The following is a 19,146-nucleotide window of genomic DNA, read 5'->3' as shown; positions in this document are numbered from 1 at the left end:
AAATACCTCCAGGCAGCATTATTCTGATATACTCAACCATGGAAACATGAAGTCAGAACATCCAGAAAGAAAAATAAATTTAAAAACCCAAATAAAATCCTATTGCCAGTCAAAGTAATGCATTCAGATATCCATCCCAGGCAGAATTGAGCAGTGCATAAATTGATCTCCAAAAAAAAAAAAAAAAGGAGCTCAGTAGCGTTTTGTTGTGTGTGCAAGTTTTTGTGAATCATCTGTTGTCCAAAGAAAGCTCCGATATCAGTTCCCTCCACTTTTTTTTTCTCTTCTCACACGTGTATGAATGGGAGCTCCCCTTTCTCCCTATTGCATTGAACCGGATAACCGTGTCCTCGTCGTCATCACCATCCATGAATAGAAGTCAGCGGGGATTTCGTATTTGGGCTCTTGCGTCAGTTCCCAGCAAATTTTGATTCCATTATTCGAGAAAGAAAAAAACAACAGTGAAGGCGATACCTTGTCAATGCAATACACAGCGGCGGAGCTTGTTTGATGTATTGTGATCAAGGTTACAGGGTTAGGGAATTCAAAGTAGAATTTGTGACCACATCAGTCGGCCAGCACTCTCTCGTCTCATTTTACTTGGTAGCAGTAAACCCTTCCCAAAGAGGCAGTGTCCCTTTTTCAGACGCCGCCGTTTATTTATTTTTTACTCTTCCGTCTTTCACAGTTTTGAACCCCCCCGCGGAGCTTTTCAAAAGAAAAACATTTTGCCCGCCCGCCTTTGTTGACTCAATGTTTTGCTCATTATTTGTCCTTTGAATACATCAGCAACAAAGTAAAACAATGTCTTCTCATTTTCTTGTCAGATTTGTTTCATCCTTTGAAATACGCCATCTGACAAATACTTGCGAGTCCAGTCACTTATTTGATGGACTATCAAGTAACCAAATCCCTTGACCGGATTCTGCCGGTTCTCTCATATCAAATAAATATGGTGATGTCATCCGAAGAGCTGTCTTGAAAATGCATTGGTGGGGGAAAAGAAAATGGAATAACTGACTAAGCAGTAGGATGCTAACGTTTAGAGAAAATCAAATCAAGTCAACCCGAAAAGCTTTTGATGTGTTTTAGGTTTAACATTTTGTAAGTAGGGTATATAATGGCCTCTTTCTTTCTATCACGGCCCCTCCCCTTTGGGGTCTGCGGAAATATGATAGCGTTGTATTCGGTTTTGCTTTCCCGGTACGTATTACGTAATCGTGCTCACTAACAAAATAAATTGCGAGGAATAGAAAACCTCCTTGGCTGACGGAGCAAAGTGGAATCAAAACAAACCCTCTTTGGTTAATGTCATTATTGGAATGCTTTTGTAGCACGGGGGGAAGAAAAAAATGATACTGCGGGACTCATTAACCTTTACAATTTGGGCCGGTGTTGACAACTGGCACAAATTGAACAGAGGAAAAGAAAACCAGGTACGGCTCTGGTGGCAATTCAAGTAATCATTGGATTTAGTGCTACATTATGTGTGGTTAATTTTAATTAGAACCACTCTGTCCGTATCTTTATTATTTGCCATTACGGCGTTGAAGAAATGTTATATTGAGTCTTAAACAAAACGTCTCCCCGTTTTTTGCCGTTCACCAGGATACCCGAGGGCCAGGCAGAGGTTGGCTCCGTGGCTGCGGGCAGACTACGCTCGCTTGAGGACCAGCTGACCCGAGCCAAACTGAAGATCCACACCTTCCAGAAACTGACAGGAGACGGTAAGCAGCAAATGTTGGAGATTCACGAGTGTGACGCTAGTCAAATATTAAACCATTGTGTGTGTGTTTACCTCTAAGCAGTGGTCAGAAAGTGCAGCCAAGCTGTCAGGTGAGCGGCAAAGGTGCGAATAAAAGCGGAAGCACGGCCGATTCCCCCAGTGGCACGAGCGAAAAGGGAAGAGAGGAGACAGACAGAGAGAAAATAAAGAGGGACATGCGAGCGTGAAGGGCAGCACAGGGTCAGCCTTTCCATCTCGCCGCGGGGGTAAGACGACGCTAAAAATACCCTCTAGCTTTCTTTCGCCGAGGAAGGGAAAGAGAGAAAAGAGAATGCCAGATAGCGCGTAAAAAAAAAAAAAAAAATCCGAGCTGGAGGCTGGCTTTCCTTCTGCCTGGTTTTTTTTTTTTTTTTGGAGGGTGTTTCTCTAGGCAGAAACCAGAGCAGGCAGCTGTGTTATCCATGTGTGCTACTTCACATTGTTTGGCTGAGGCTGGCTGTTGTTCGAAGTATATGAGAGAAAAACCACATGAGGAGAGAAACACTATGAGGCGGAAAACAGCCATCAAGGGCTCCTTAATGAGGTCAAAGCTCCACCTAGGGACACAAGATGAAAACTCCAATGGTTCTTTTCGGCAACTTCGGAAACTTCCTTCGTTCGCTCATGTAATGTTTTGCACAAACATTCCTAAAAAAACAAGAGAGAAACCTTGTGGCATCTTCTTCCAATTTAATTCCCTTGTAAATGCTTTGAAGTCATTTATATGTCACTTATTTCAAGTGTCATCATGTTTTTATTTATTTATTTTTAATATATTTTATTTATTTATGTTCCTCTTCACCCACGTCTCCCCTCCGCAGGCCCGGGGCCCACTCAGGAGGAGCTGCGGCGCCGAGTGGACAACGGGGTCAAGGAGTTTTGGTACTTTGTTCGCAGCGAGGTGAAGAAACTGGCCAATATTGAAGTCAGCGAAAGGCAGAAATATGCGGAAACACTCCTGACCCATTTGGGAAACCAGCAAAGGTGAGCACAGATGCCTCGAATCTTTTATCAGCCTCATAAGATATTTTTATGACCTTGCTGACTAACAAATTAACCGTTTACACACACAAAAGTCCAACTCCACTTATTATATATTCATTATCAAAAGTAGTCCTGCTGTGAATAATCCGTCTCTGCACTTATCAAGCCGACGTGCTCGCAAGTCACACATCTCTCGCGCAAATTAATGAAGCGGAGAAGTGCAATTTGCCATCTTGCACTCCTGCGGGTGGCAAATTGCAATTTGAGCGACAAGACCCTCGGCTCAATCTTCACATCGAGCACGTTTTGGGGAAAAGTTTGCGAGTAAGACAGGCACGAGCCGATGTCGCGCCGTTGCTTGGAAACAAAAGTTCAAAGGTCACCGACTCACTCTTTCTAGATGGCAGACTTCCACGGATGAAGAAAAGCCCCGGTGCAACTTATCCAAGTGATTCATTGTAATCCCGCCGAAGTGGCTTACCGACGCCATTGTCTTAGTCATTGCAGCCTAAGCTGCTTTGCAAAGACTGAATCCTCAGACCTTCGTGTCGGTTCCCTTTTTAAGTCGCCGTAAGTGCTCCGGGCAAAGGCTAAGAAGGCTCCACTCAAAAACGTTTAAGTCCAATTGCAAACGTCGCGACATCAATCTCGGCCAGAAGCATGTACAGTACATCTTGATTTTTTTATTTTTTTATTATATGATCCTTTGGACAACTTAAGTGCTTATGTCGCCTAATGGATGCTGCTCGACACATGGCGGTGCAAAAATTGGTGGGGCGGGAAGAACACAAAAGGCCCATTTTGCTTTTAACAAAGCAGAAAGAAGCCCATTGATCTCTGTTGTTGTTCTTCGTGCACTGGCTTGTTTCTTGTTTTTCCACAATTCTTCGGCTCGACTGAAATGGCACATTTGTCACATGGCTGATGTTCTGTATTTGATTCATGATAGTCACCTTGTTTACTTTGGCTCCCCACATAGTGGCTCCTCGTTGGCGCACTCACGATCCATGCTTCCAAATTCCAATTGGGACAGTGAGTAACACTGAAGTCACGGCCATATCCACCGTGCTCCATTTTTGCTGCACTCGTCTTTGGACGAGCTACCAAATATCTGGATAAGAACTCTCAGACGTACAGACTTTGACTGATTTGGGTCAAAGAAGTGAGTAATAAATTACGCTTGCATAAATGTGTGTGTTTGCGTACGCCTTTAGCGGAATACATCAGCGCTTACGCTCCGGGGCAAATTGCGGAGAGGATGTCCACGATATTTGGCAGCGCGTGACATCAACACACATTTGCTGTCAGAGTCTCGCAGATAGGATTCATCCCGGAAAGAGCTCAACGAGCGCAACATGGTGTTGTCACTCAGCGAGATGCAGATAAAACATTTGGAGCCCGTGTAATATTCTATTTGCATCATCGGAAGATACTTTTAGGTTTGTCCAATGCCCCGCGGAGGAGAGTAATAAAACCCGTGCACCTCCATCTACCTGCTGGGGTTCAAAGACGGGAATAATAAATCTGCAAGTTTATTTTATGTTGATTTAATCTGCGCGCTGTTTGGCAACTTGTGCTTGTTGAAATCAGGAAAGATGAAAAAGGGGGCCAGGAATGAGATCAAAGACGGCGCCGTTCGCTTCTTGTGCAAATATTCGCTTCGCTTTGCAAGTAGCACAAAGACCAAATGATCCGGCGAAACGCGCGAGCACGTCGATTCGATTCACCCGTTCGATCGGTTCCTCCACCAAGCTTGTATCTCAAATTAATGTGAAATGATTTATGCTTGAATATATTTATTTGGGTTGACAGTCATAATGCGAGTTTGGCACCCCAGGTTCGAAGCACTTGTTGTGGTTTCAGGTCCATCATGACAGACCTGTACTACCTCAGCCAAGCAGATGGAGTGGGCGAGTGGCGGATGAAGGAGGCCAAAGACTTGTCGGATTTGGTCCAGAACAGAATCACTTACTTGCAGGTACTTGGAGACTATCTTCCTCTCTCGCGGCACGGCAAAAGCGAGGGAGACCCTTGCAAACAGTTCTCTTAAACAAAGGCCCTTATGTGTTTTTATCACCATCTTCCACACCCGCTTGTCTCATCTGCACCGTGCATAACTGGCGGCGTCGCTTTCCCCTTATAAGGTGGCAGGTGAGAGGTGTGATAACACGCTGTCTCGGCACTCTAATTCCTAACCGGTCGGACGCTTTGTGAAAACACGGCGCGCAAAAAAACCCCACAAAAATAGAAGGGCACCAGAAATTGAATAAATGACAGCTCAGCATAGCGGAATAAATATTAAACGCGGTGGCGTGTTCTGGCGCTACCTGTGTTTGTTTACGTTCCCTATTCTCAAGAAATGGACCAACTATTTTAGGTAGTAGTAAATTAAATGTGCGTTACTTGACCAATTTCACAAATGCTTAAATTCTATACGCACGGTGGCACGAGGACGCTCACCCCCAGCCGGCACGCCGGCGTTCCTCCCCGGTGGCGCCGGCGCCGCGCTTCAGGTGCCACGCTGGGCCCCGCAGCATTAATGAGCCGACGTGTTTGATGAAGAGGACCTAGTCAGGCCGGCTGGGCGGAGACGGCCCCACTAACAGCTGCTGTCGCCGCTGCTGAGGGATCGCACCGCTCCACCAGCTGCCATTACTAATTTATCACACACACACAAACACGGACACGGTTACGCACAGATGGGCTCACACTAACATACACACAGACAGACACACACACCTGTGCCGGGCTTATTCCACGTTTGCACAGAGATGCCTGATGCGACTCTCTTGTTTTTACTGACACACACACACGCACGAAGCTACACACCGCCGGCCGTCTGCGCCACCCGCGGTATTCTCTCCCCTCATTTCCGATTTAACTAATTCCATGTCTGCATGCTCCATCTGTCCACTCGAACAGCGAACATGGCAGCTCCTTTCGAGAGTCTTCTGTCAGACAAGCTTTTTTTTTTGCCACTTTTGCATTTTTGACGTGCAGTGCGGTTGAAAGGGAGGTTTCGCTCCTTGTCACATCCGCCTGTACTCGGAATCGTAAAAAAAAGTTCCGATACTTGGACACCGATACTACTTCACCAGCCTGTAATGTTAGCTATACTTTCAGAAACTGCTGATTAGACAATCATTTTTGGTTTTAGCATTTAAAAATGTTTTCCATGTCCCCGAACAGTTCTCCCGTATTTAAAAAGGCAAAATCAGCCTCGGGTTTTATGAATTTCATTGCATGAGTGCGCTTAGCAGATCAGCTTACCAGATCTGTTTGCGTGAGCAATTAAGCGTGTGCCCATTTTTTTGCACACGAGAGCGACTTTGCAAAGTTAAGGCGACAACAAATGTCGAGCGAAATCTATTTGCACATTATGATGAATTAATCCCCTCCATCTGTTCAAGTGGGCGAAGAATCTGTCCCAGCTTTGTGTCGTTGCCATGCGGGCTGTATGCGCATGTCTTTTGATGTACATTACATGTGCATCACCCGTCAGATAGCAAACAGAAATAAAAAAGGCTGCCAAATAAAAGCCAGCAGGGAGTTTTGGTCGGGGTCCAATATCGAGCAAGTCTGTTGGTTTTATTGCCAAACAAAGCCGTATGACTGCATCCTGGAAGTGTATTTGCGCCGGGCTTTTTAGTTTACAGCCAAACGTCCGGTTTAAGACTCGCTGGCAAGCGAAGGTTGAAGTCATTTGAAGTCTGCCTTTTTTTACAAGCACGTTCATTTGAGTCGGCAACTTTTTTTTTCTTTATAGAGTACCACAACTAATAAAGTTTGTGACTGTCAATCTAAATCCGGCTGCCGATACAAACGGCTTGCTACTTTCGAGCCAGGTCGTATCGAAGAAACATGAACGATAACGTTCGCCGGCCGACTCCTACCAAATGAAAAAGTTGTCATTCAGCAAATTCTTTGCACTGACTCAACAGCGCCTCTGCTGGCCACAGCCAGGTAGCGCTGCTTTATTGTCCCTCAAGTGCTTTGTGATTAACAAACAGTCCATCCCACACATCAACAATTAATATTTTGCGCAAAAGCACTTTCCGCTTCACTTTCCAATGACTCAATGCTCTCGCACATTGAGTTCCTGTCAACCATTTCCTGCCACAACAACATCAAGTGGTTTACCCAAAGTGAATCATTGCGCTTCTTGTGCTTCACCGCCACTCCACGTAAACACAGGACGCCCGCGTAAACATGGCAGCTGTTATTCTTTAACCACAAGCTTGAGAGTTATTCCACCTTCCAAGGATACGCCGGTGGTAGAAACATGTAAATGTCACTTCCTCCCCAAGGTCAGTCGAGTATGAAAGCCGAAACAAAAGCTCCTCACGAGGCTCCTACTGTAGATTATTGCTACGTGAGCATCTCGGCATGATCACAAGTCGGCACACAAAGAAGGGAAGTTTGACTTCAACCCCCCCCCCCCCCCTCCTTTTCCTCACCCTGCTACTAAATGCGAGTGGAATACTCCGAATCTTCCTTCTGCAGCTGCAGCAGCAACTCTAATGAGGAAAACACTCCCATGTAATTGCTGTTTAGGAAGCCGGTTGGCGCGGGGGATCGCCGAGTCGCTCCCAATCACAACCGCGCCGCTCCGCTACAAAACAACTAGCTTTGCTGCTTTTTGTATTTTCTTCCCAGAGTGTCACTTGATATTCCACACCCAACACTTTTTATCCTAGGAAATCTTATTCATGAGATGGGAAGGGAAAGTAGGGTTGAGGAAAGCAAGTCTGGGCGAACCAGTATAGTGAAAGCCATTAAATGCCACGTTACACTCAAATGTCAGTTGTCATTTGAATATTGTCACAAAAAGGATGTTACACGTACATATATCCTCCTTTGGATGGCACCACAATGACGAGGCACTCTTAAAGCATCGGGGCACACATTGGCTGTCAGGTTGAAATATGTACAAGCAAAAAATAAATAAAAAAATCGTCTGCCTCCATTACCTAATTTGACATCTTTCGAGCACACAGTTGAACTTGCATTGCCGGCGGTCTATTTTGAGCTAGCGAGTAAAATGAGCTCACGAATATTTATGGAAGCAGACCTGTGTGTGTGTGCTAATTGGCAGAGGAAAAAAAACACACCTTGTCCATTGTAATAATGGAACATGTCACCAAGTGGAGCAGCAAGGCCCGTTGGTGCTGCTAATGATGTTTTTTTTTTTTTAATAGTTTCCGCAGAAGCAGAGATCAATGGCATGGATATAAAAAAACATGCAATTTTCTTTCAGCACGTCCAGTGAAAATAATAAATCAAGAGTAATTTCATTTATTTCGAGGCAATAAAGTGTAAGGTAGGATTATCAGAGGGAGCAAAAGAAACAGACCAAGGTTGGAAAGAGCTTCTTGTACAATGAAATAAAAGTAACATAACAAACAAGATCAGTCGTCGCGTGTTATTAAAATTCACAGGTCGGCTCTTTGGGTGAGATGAAGGTCAAGCAATAAAAGCGGATTTTCAAAACAATGTGTTTTCTTCTAGAACCCTCCGGACTGCAGTAAGGCCAGGAAGTTGGTGTGCAACATCAATAAAGGCTGCGGTTACGGCTGCCAACTCCATCATGTGGTCTACTGCTTCATGATTGCGTACGGCACCCAGCGGACGCTCATCTTGGAGTCCCACAACTGGCGTTACGCCCCGAGCGGTTGGGAGAGCGTCTTCCTCCCCGTCAGTAACAGCTGCACCGACCGCTCTGGCGCCACCACTGGACACTGGTCGGGTACGTACAAACACCTTCCCAAATACAAAATACTTGTTAAGCTTTCATCGTATTCTCTGGCTGAATTAAGAGTCCCTTCTTTTCTGCTGCTACAGCAAAAAAAAAAAAAAAAAGTGTACAAAGGCAGGATAATGCAATTCCTGTAAAAGCACTTTGGCAGCTAATGCATGAGCAGAACCTCACCACTCAAAGCTTTCATTGCCGAGAAATTCCCACGAGAGTCCAATAAAAGAGTGCGAGCAAGTTTATGTTGTGGAAAAAAAAAATAGTTTGTTCGTCAACTGTGAACCAAGGCTGCTTCTCATCCAAGGATGGCGCGCAGGTTATTAAGTTTGACCGAATGGTTTCCTCGATTGAGTGGCCAAAGGTTAGAACATTGTTACATCGCAGCCGTGTCTTGCACTTCTCCGGCACTTAATGGCGAGAGAAATTGTATCAAATTTGTGGGGGATTTCCTCTTCCCCCTTTATTGCCGCTACACTCGCAAGGTGCCCTTAACCCCCCCCCCCCCCCCCACGCTGTAAAAAACACACACTTTCGCGAGCCGCTACTGGCGTGCGCATGCTAGCTGAGATGTATTTACTTTGCTGGCAGAGAAATACAAACCTTTTAAAATGTCTCTCCCAGTCAATCGCCCATGTGACGACGAACCTCGAAAGTGAGGCCCGGCAGATTAAACCTTTTTTGAAGTCCACCGGTAGCGAGGTTAAGTGGAGTTTGCATTCTAGCTAGCTCTCATGCTACATATCCACGAAACTAAAACAATCCAGATGACTTTTCTCCCACGTGGTTATTTATGATGTCAACCGATATCGGTCGTGACAGTGTACGGAAAGAAAGAACACGTGGGATCAGATATGCCGCTCGAGCGACTCCATTCGACGCCATTTGTAACCCCGGAAAACTCGTATGACAGCAATGTTGTAAACCGAGGACATTGTAAGGTGAATGTTGTGAATCTTGTTTAAGCCTCCCTGATGGGGATCCAGAATAAAACAAAAACAGGCGGTGGCGGGAAAAGTGCAAGATGCTGCACTTTTATGGGAGGATTGACACGTGCCGCTGTCTAAACACAGCTGGTGTTTACCGGAAAAAAAAAAATTCAGATCAACAGAATTGTCTGCCCACAGCTAAACAAACACTCTAAGAGACTCCTTCCTTCTTAAACGGTTTTGATGCCCTGGAAAATATGAAAAGGGCAGCAGACCTGCCTCCTTAACATTTTTTTTTTTTTTTTTTTGGGCACACCGTGTTCAAGCTGGCTTATTTGTACCATGAAATGGAATGGCTCAGACAAAAAGATCAATGCCATGATAAAATAGGTTGCGAATGTAGCACGGTCATTTATTAGTATTGAGTTACGAATCGAAGGCCTTGATATGATTACTAGATAGTCTTACGATTTATAAGACGAGAGAGAAAAAAAAGTGTTTGCCTCTGCGAAAGTGACAAATGTGAAGCGTTTGCAAAAGACGATAAGTGAATCGGAGGCTTTTTACTATCGGGCTGCGACTGCCTCGCTATCACTTTCTCTCTGGTCGCCTCCTTTCAGCTCTTCATTTTTTCTCCCAGCACCTCATTTGACTGGCGCTCTCCTGGGCTCTTCCTTCTTATCTGCCGCTCTCGGGGTGCTTCGCCTCTCTTCCCCCTCTGCCTTTCATACGTCCTTTTTCGACTAGCTGCTCTCTCTTTCTCCGCTATCTGTCTTTACAGCCTCCTATAGATCCATACACGCCATCTGTCCGCCCCGAGCCGACGGCTCATTCACTGCCGACATGTTGCATTCTTATTTTCTCATGGGGGGGGTTGTCTCGGTCACCGCGGGGAAACTCGTGACACATTGGCCTTGCTAATGTAAGCCTGTTGCTACCTGACGAGTCCCCGTTGTCGCGCGTGTTTCATTAACAGTAGGCGAGTGCCATCTTGGCAGCGAATGAGACCGCAGGCTTAAACGATGTGCTGTTAATGTTCCCTTTCAAACGCGTGGCCTTATTCTCTGCGCGCCTAAACACTATATTTAGCCGGACGGTCGCGGTAGCAAAGCGATTTGGTCGGCGTTCTATAGCCCAGTTGATTATTTTTTTTTCACAAGCCACCTTCTTTAAATAGCTTTTGTATCGTTAACCTACTTCTGTTGGGAGTTTCCCCGAGGATGCAAATTGTATATGCATTTGTGACTGGGGATATTTTGGTCTGGAAAACATATAGCTTCGGGGGGTCGGAATCAAAGATAGCGAAAAAGTCATTATGGGAACGGGTTGTTTCTTCCTGCACAGGGGGGGAATTGCGGAAAACAAAAGAGGAAGAAAAAAAAAGATGGGATTAAATCGAGTCGGTCCTCGGAATTTTGGTTGCATTTTCATAGGCATGCTAATTAGCGGAGTTGTGGTTAGCATGAGTCGATTATGAGGCCCAAATATTGATTTGCTCTGGTTGCACGATCTCAGACAAGATGATGACATAATTGGACTTTCTATGTTTATCATTTTCTGGGACGATTACATAATTGTCGAGTGTGGATCAAACAGCCAATTTCTGGCAGCTATTATAACTGAATGTAAAAAGTTCTTGTTTTACTTGGGAATGTTTAGCTAATGCGTAATTAGACGACGACGGGTTTATTCCTGGGAGGGTATGACTCAGTTCATTTGCAAAGTGACTGGAGAAGCGTGGTGTTTGTCGTTCGGCGTTCCTCTTGTCTCTTTGGATTGGGCTCGTGAAATATGTATGAAGCCTTGGAGGTGAAAGCTTTTCGATCTAATTGAGTAGCTGTGGGTGGAAGATTCGTCCATTTGTGCCAGCTAGCTGCTAGCTTCACGGAAAGCAAAAGTTTGGTTTCCGTATCCAGTGCAGTTAATTTTGTATCGTCATTTTTATCCCTGCCCTTGTCGCTAACATGTTTTTATGGAGCCGGAGGCAGATTTTACACACTCGCCGCCGTTTATTTAGTAAGTGTGCAGATGTTGTTTATAGCCGTGTTAGGAGTTGTGTCTGGTGCTTCGGCGCCCTCAAACCTGATTATCTGCGAAGGTGGGACACACACACACACAGATAATGTATATACACACATTTCTGAAAGGTTTTATAAGGGAAAGAAAGGGAAGTTTGTCTTCCAGGCAAACTCTCTCTGGTAAAATGAGATTGTGTTTGTGTGCTTGCGTCGTACTGTTATTTTCATTGGCTCCCATCAGTTACTGTTGCGCCACCTGTTCTGTAGAGAGTTCTGCCATGAGTGCTTCAAGGTTGTCTGGGTTTTTTTGCTAGCCAGAGAGAGGTGACCTTTATAATCGGTCCGGCTCAACGCTTTGCCCACGGCTTCTGCCAATCTCGACTCAGCCTTGAGGCTCCAATGACCAAGCACCCGCCGCCATCCCCTCGATTATCTGATTAACTTTGCCTTAAAGCAGCGGCCATGTCATTTGTATGCATGTTTAAGTGTTTGCTAAATCATGAGAGTCATTGTTGACAATCTTTGCAGGGGAGGCCAACGATAAAGATGTCCAGGTTGTGGAGTTGCCCATAGTGGACAGTCTTCACCCTCGCCCCCCCTACCTGCCTCTGGCTATTCCCGAGGACCTGGCGCCACGCCTGCACCGCCTGCACGGTGACCCCTCCGTGTGGTGGGTGTCCCAGTTTGTCAAGTATCTGGTGCGGCCCCAAGCTTGGCTGGAGAAGGAGATCCAGCAGACCACAGCTAAGCTAGGCTTCAAACACCCCATCATTGGGTAAGAGAACTCAGCCGTTATTTATTAATTTTTAATTCACTTATGAGCATTCTCATGAAGTGTTTCTATTTATGTTCACCGTTTCTATTTGGAGTTCCAAAGCAAACAAAGAAACTGCTTATTAGCAAACAAAGACATAGCTTCGGGGCCCTGGTGGAGCTTTTGCTGAGGTTAATATCAGGTTAAGACAATAATTCCAAATGGTAATGAAAATAGTGTTTTGTGCATTTTATTCTTTATTCTATCCCCTTTTTGTCAATTAGAAAACAAGACACCCTACTTGTTTGAATATTACGCTTGCTAAAATAAAATTTTCCGAGAGAAATAATTGTCTAAGTAGGAACCCTCGCTGAGACTTCCAGCGTTCTAAAAAGTATTAAACACCCAATTGAGTTACATCTTACTGTTGTCTGTTTGGAGTTAATCTCACATAAAGCAGCCTCTCCTTAATGTGCTGCTAATGACAGATAACGCCAATTTAGCCCCCGACTCCATTTTGTCTTTAGCGAACAGACGTGTTCTTTAGATAACGCTTTTTAATAACTCCAAAGTATACTTATGACAAGGTTTTTTCAAAGAGTTGTAAAAACTTCAAACCAGAAGCCAGTAAGGATTGTGCCCACTAAAGTCCTTTCCTGGAGGAGTGTTGCTTCTCATCTGTCTTCCTGGCATGGTGTTCTGGACCCGTCCAACCGGGAGTAGACCTCAGACAGAACTAGGCATCGCCGAAGGGACCGTGTGTCAGAGCTGACCCTGGACTGAACATGAGGAAGTGGCCGAGGGACAGGGAAGCCCGGGCATGTCAATTTAGACTGCCGCCACCTGGACTCGGAATTTAGGCCATAATAAATAACTGCATGGTTGTTTTTGGGGTTTTTTCCTCGTCGCATGGCAGCCCAACTCGGGAAGCATTAGCATTTTTGCCTGCAAGCCCCATTCTCTTTCTGCCGCACTTCCCCGCATCAGCTATTATTGTAAGGCGCTCACTTAGCCAGATGGGAGATTTATCATTCAGCACCCACGTGCATGATGATGAGCAGGCACGGGAAAGCACGGCGCCAGGAACTGACTTTCAACTCCTTTTGCTGGGATGGAGCAAACTTTTCATGATGTCCCACGAGTCTCCACCAACTCTCCATCTGCATACGCATCCATTTTGCTGCAAGCCATCCTCACACCGCCTCCCCGCTCGGCTCATTCCGCGGCGACTCTCGTCGCATTCCACCTGCCTTTGTGTCTCCTTTCAGAGCAGCTGCCGTGTCTTTGAGCGCTCCACGACTCTCCGCCCCTTTATCTCCCCTCTTTTTTTCTTCGACTCTGACTCATTTCTGATCGCGACTTGCGTTTCGTTTGTTCTCGCCGCCAAGACTTCTCTTTTTTTTCTTCCACGCCGCTTCTCACCTCTCCCTCACGTTCCCCCTCGGCACACATCTGTATTCACGGGCCTCTTGCTCTCATTGAGTTCTCCACACATCTCTTGTTACGATTCTTTGTATTTTCCCACACCACCCCTCCCTGTCAATCGGTGAGAATCCCTTTCCCATTTTTTCTAATTTACGTGTAAGTATCGTTTTTAGCATTCTCGACTGGCGTGCAAGTTGGTCCGATTGTTTATCGAAAAAAAGAAAAAGGGGGTGGGAGGGTGGAACAGATGTGCTTCTGATGCTATCTTAACTGCTTTGACATCACAGTGACTTGAGAGGAATACATTGGTGGAATTCTGAATAGGGGCACTCAACTGAATTCATGTGTAGCTCATTAGAGAAAAAGTTTGATTCAAAAAGGAGGGGTTTATCTTTTTTTCTCTCCCCCCCCCCTTAAGCCTTGCGAATTATTCGCAGTCGTGCAGCAAGAATACTCATCGCGGGTATACGAGGACACGTGAACCAAATGAATATTCAGCTGAAAGTGGCTACATAACCACAAAGTGCTTTTTTTTGTTGATTTTTTTTTTTTTTTTTCTTCTTCTACCCCCACCCCCGCAAATCCCGCACAGTGCATCACGCAACAACTGAATAAGACAATAGTGTATCTGTCTAAAGACTCTTAGACTCTAAGGCTGCCTAGTGATGTTTAAATCCTTTTGATAGTCTTCCAAGGTGCTGACGTCACATGCAAATAAAAGATTCATTTCGTGTATATTGAGTTTTTTTGGGACGCTCAAGCCTGAATAGAGACACTAGCTTTGAAATCATGTCTGGGGCTGGTATGAGCCATCGGGGGAGTGACGGCAATCACTACAGAGTAAGAAAGATGAAAAGTCGGCCATTTTTTTATTTTTATTTTATTTGCCACCTTAACAGCCGGTCATCCCGACCTATTTTTTTTTTTTTTTTTTTAGAAGAGACTGGAAGGCTAATTCATCCTTAAGTATGCTGGAATTAGTGCTGTTGCTCTCTGTCATCTCCCTCCTTGCCCCTGTAACTGCTCGCCCCTCCCCTCTCTGCTCAAAGAGGCAACTTGTGAAGTGACCTGCTTGTATATAGATAGTGATGGACGGACAAACGGACGGTCATTCCGCGAGGATAATTAGAAGAGCGTGCAGTGAGACATGCCCTCAAAGACTCTGCATAGCAAACAAATAAATGAACCATGGTATGAAAATCAACACAATTAAAGCAAAGTAAGCCATTTAGCCAACTGGGTAAGAACCCTTCAACAGAATGATTGCAAATGCGTCATAACAAATGAGCCCACTCCTGTTTTTTTTTTTTTTTAAATCTATTTATTTATTTGTTGTTAATAGATTTTGCAATTTTCATTCCTTCCTGGAGGCCACAATTCACAATACAGATGTGCCTGGTTGCTTTCGTAATGTAATAGTTCTAGATAGAATAACAATTGAGTTTGTGTATCCATCAGTTTGAGGAATGGGATGTATGCGCGTTCTCGCCCATCCCTCCTTTTTTTTTTTTACCTTCATATATGCAGTCTGCTCCCACTCTGTCCTGGATCGCTGGAAGAAATGACACAGTGTTGCTTATTTCTGCTTCTGGCTTGTCCTACATACGCCAAATTCAAGCAAGCCTACGTGTCTGCAAACACCTTCTGTCACCGCTATTCACTTGGTGGCCTATATGAAGATATTGGCACTGCACGGATAGGAACAAAAGTATTGGGACAGCTACATGAAGCTAAATATTTTTTCCGTCCTTGTGTGTGTTGCGCAGCGTCCATGTGAGGAGGACAGACAAAGTTGGCACGGAGGCGGCCTTCCACCCCATCGAGGAGTACATGTTGCATGTGGAGGAGCAGTTCCAGCATCTGGCCCGGCATGGCCAAGTGGACAAGAAACGAGTCTACCTCGCCACCGACGACCCCTCGTTGCTGCAGGAAGCCAAAATCAAGTCAGTCATTTCTTTTGGCGTTATTATCATTGTTGCAATTTTCGGAACGTTCCTTTTTACACAGTTGCCCTTGTTTAGGTATCCCGACTACGAGTTCATCAGCGACAACTCCATCTCGTGGTCTGCGGGCCTTCACAACCGTTACACTGAGAACTCTCTGAGAGGAGTCATCCTGGACATTCACTTCCTTTCCCAGACTGACTTCTTGGTGTGCACCTTCTCCTCGCAGGTTAGTTTTTAAAGCTACTTATGTGGCAGCCTGGAATGCTATTGAAATTGTCCAAAAGGTTCTTTGTCTTAATTTGCCCTGCAATTGGCAGGCAACCCGCTGCTGTTGTGACCCAGATTCCAGATCACGATGACTCACCCTTGAGTCAAAAATAACAAAAATTCCGATAAACTATTCAAAATGTGTGCCGGTGCCAAATGAGCATTTTGCTGATGCTTAAAAAAAAAAAATAGTTTTAACCTCTCATCAACTCGTTCCAAGTGTGCTTACGTAGATTTATTAACAGGTAATCATTTCTCTCTGACTTCATTAGCAAGTGAATGACTGCACATTAATCAATATTTAAATCCGATAAGCAAATACGGGTCCGTTTTGCGGCGCGCATTAAGCGACAGTCAGCGGCAGAAACGTTTGGACCAGTTGCCATGGTGACAGTTCATTTACCAGAATATTTCTCAGCAGGCGGCTCCTCTTTTTTCAAAGTCTCCTCGTTTATATGGCTTTGATGGCTGAAGTTACCAGCTGTTTGACTAAATGAACAAAAATAACTTCCAAGTCAAAGACGTACATGTCTTTGCGAAAGGAAGTCGTCTTTCTAATATAACCGCGGGGGAAACGAGATGTCAGACAAAACCAAGTCAAAGGGTTTCACGGGGGGAAAGCGGATGTTTGTCACAAGGCAAAGCGGAATCTTCAATGCCATCTTCTCCCATCGCTGGTTATTATTTTGACATTTATGGTGAAGACAATAAAATTTTATTTCACATCATTGGCCCCCCCCTCCATCCGGTATTGAGTTGTGGTTGGTTCCACCTCAGGTTTGTCGCGTGGCCTACGAGATCATGCAGACCCTCCATCCGGACGCTTCGTCCTACTTCTACTCCCTGGACGATATCTACTACTTTGGCGGCCAGAACGCCCACAATCAGATCGCCGTGTACCCCCACCAGCCGCGCAATAGCGAGGACATCCCGCTTGAGCCCGGCGACGTGATCGGCGTAGCCGGCAACCACTGGGACGGCTACTCCAAGGGCATCAACCGCAAACTGGGCCGAACGGGCCTCTACCCGTCCTACAAGGTCAAAGAGAAGATCGAGACGGTCAAGTACCCGACGTACCCCGAGGCGGACAAACTGTTGGAATCCCACAAGAAGTGAAAAGGGGGGGAACATTTTAAAATACACTTTAAAAGAAAACAAACATCGGAAGATGAGAAGGAGAACACCGTAGACTGCGGTTTCCAGGGACGGAGGCTGCTTTTGTACAGAAGGAAGAGAGAAGCCTGCAAAGCACGCTAGATGAGACGAAAGGACCTGCACACACACGTGGCAAGACTGCACTCAGTGTATGTGTGTGTGTGCGCGAGTGTGTGTGTGTGCGTGCACTTGTGCTTGTGTCAGGTCACAGAGAACTTGCACCACTACTCCTCAGGCGGAGTCTGTAGATTTTAAATAAAGCAAGAAAAACAAAAAAAGATCAGTCAAACATAAAAACTGTCTCGGGACTTTACTGTAAAGACTGGACCACCCCGCTCATCACCCCCCCCCTCCCAGTTTTTAAAACTGGAGTGTTTTATTTAATTCTATTGTGGTTTTTCACTCTTGACTTGCCTTTTTTTTGTTTTGTTACTGAATGTACTGTATTCTTTTTTTTTGCCACATTCCTCCATCTCGTCCCACGTGCAATTAAGTTTAATCTATCACCCTGTGCTTTTAATTATTTTTTCTTTTTTCTTTTTTTTTTTTTAAACGGTCTTAATTTTTTTAAGCGTGCTGCTTGTGCATTTACTGTATCACGTGTGTGTGAGTGTGTGTGAGATAGCGAGAATGTGTGTGCTGCTTTTAAGGGGCCACGTGAGCAACCTGCCTGGTGCCTGCTTCTTTTTTTTCGCCGCCTCTGGACTCAATTGTGTTTGTGTGCCTGGTGGTGATGCAGGATTGGGGAGGGGAGGAGGGGGGCTTATGTGTGTAATTGTGTTGTGGGGACACTTTGGACAATGGAAGTTTGCCCCCCACCCTCCCTTGTGAACAATGTTCAGATTATTAGGATGGTGCACATCGACACGCTCGCCAAATGAAGCACTCCACAACTGTCTTCTGTTCTTATGGCCATACTTTTTTCAATTTTTTTTTTTTTTTTAAACTTTGCTCTGTTAAAATAAACAAGGGCAAAATTGTTTGGTTTTTTTTAAAACAATAATGCTATGTCTTCTCAAAAGCCATCATTTCATAACTTATGCTCCTGGGCATTGTCTTTGATGACCACACATTGAAATAAACTTGAGAAACCAACGCAGGTTTTCCTTGTTGGCTATTTTGGCAAATCTATTTTTGGTTTTTGTCCCAATGTCATATTTTACAGGTCAACTGTTTGTCTTTTCAGTGAGCCACAACATTCTTTCTTCACCTAGCAAATTGGCTCATGCCATTGGTGTCCCAGTAGCCCTCCTGCTCTTATCTACTGGCCTACTTCCTGCTTCCCTCCTAATCTCTTTTTTCTTATTTATGTGATGTCTTGTTGCTTTCTCACTCCGTGAGGGGAGGGGGGAGCATCAGAGATCACGTGTTAATTTCACTATCTGCATGCTTCATTAAATACTCATAAAAGAAAAGCTAGCTGTGGAAGGTTTTCCGCACGGGTGGGTAATAATAATTGTATTGTTTTGTTTTCCTCCCGCTTGACAACAGTCCGCAGTCAATTTGGAGCGTGTTGACCAAGAAACGTCTCCTTTGAAAAGGGAGCCGGTTCCCGCTTGGGTTTTACAAATGCACATGCTAACCGGAGGCCACTTTAATTAAAATGTGCTCATCGCTGTCACAAAGTCGTTTAAGAGAGACGTTAGCGCACTTCATTATTCTCTTAATTGGCCGCCCAACCTCATGGAGCCTGCAGTTTTTTTTTGTTTTTTTTTTAACTAGCACCTTTTAACACATTCCAAGTTCAACTTTTGTTCGCTGGGGAACACAGCGGAGGCATTTGCGGGTCACTAACGCATTTTTAATTTTTAATCAACAATACAATGAATGTGACATTTTACATTGTTTATATTAGCGACGAGTGAGTACCGATACCAGGTATCCGATACCAGCCTGTAGCCGCAATTGTAAGTAAAATTGCTCTATTGGTAGATTCAGGGCTTTCTTTAAAATGATCTGTCATTGTTTTGGGGGGGAGAAAATTTATGTATCAAAGTTTGGTATCAAATGGTACTTGGTATCGGTAATTACTCAAAAACTGAATTCTAAGGTATTGTGTTCAATACGTGTTGATAAAATATGCTATCTGGCTAAGTGTCTGCGCCATCACTCTGCAGACCATCAATCTCGTAAGAGACATCTGATTTCATTCCA

At 44.9% G+C, this 19,146-nt stretch overlaps 1 protein-coding gene across 1 annotated transcript in view; it reads left to right on the top strand.

Annotated features, from left to right (window-relative positions):
* fut8b (fucosyltransferase 8b (alpha (1,6) fucosyltransferase)) overlaps positions 1 to 18,091 on the top strand; it is a 46,453-nt gene extending 28,362 nt beyond the window's left edge. The window contains exons 4-11 of the mRNA XM_037244256.1: positions 1,609 to 1,727; positions 2,587 to 2,749; positions 4,613 to 4,727; positions 8,258 to 8,495; positions 11,974 to 12,220; positions 15,391 to 15,567; positions 15,646 to 15,796; positions 16,615 to 18,091. Coding sequence (XP_037100151.1) covers positions 1,609 to 1,727; positions 2,587 to 2,749; positions 4,613 to 4,727; positions 8,258 to 8,495; positions 11,974 to 12,220; positions 15,391 to 15,567; positions 15,646 to 15,796; positions 16,615 to 16,953 — 1,549 coding nt within the window. The 3' untranslated portion in view covers positions 16,954 to 18,091. The remainder of the gene's footprint in view (positions 1 to 1,608; positions 1,728 to 2,586; positions 2,750 to 4,612; positions 4,728 to 8,257; positions 8,496 to 11,973; positions 12,221 to 15,390; positions 15,568 to 15,645; positions 15,797 to 16,614) is intronic.
* The last annotated feature ends 1,055 nt before the right edge of the window (positions 18,092 to 19,146 follow it).

Source organism: Syngnathus acus, chromosome 24 (assembly GCF_901709675.1).
Source record: "Syngnathus acus chromosome 24, fSynAcu1.2, whole genome shotgun sequence".
NCBI classification, from domain to species: Eukaryota; Metazoa; Chordata; class Actinopteri; order Syngnathiformes; family Syngnathidae; genus Syngnathus; species Syngnathus acus.
The sequence above is the reverse complement of the archived record's forward strand: the minus strand, read 5'-3'. Positions and strand labels throughout refer to the sequence as shown.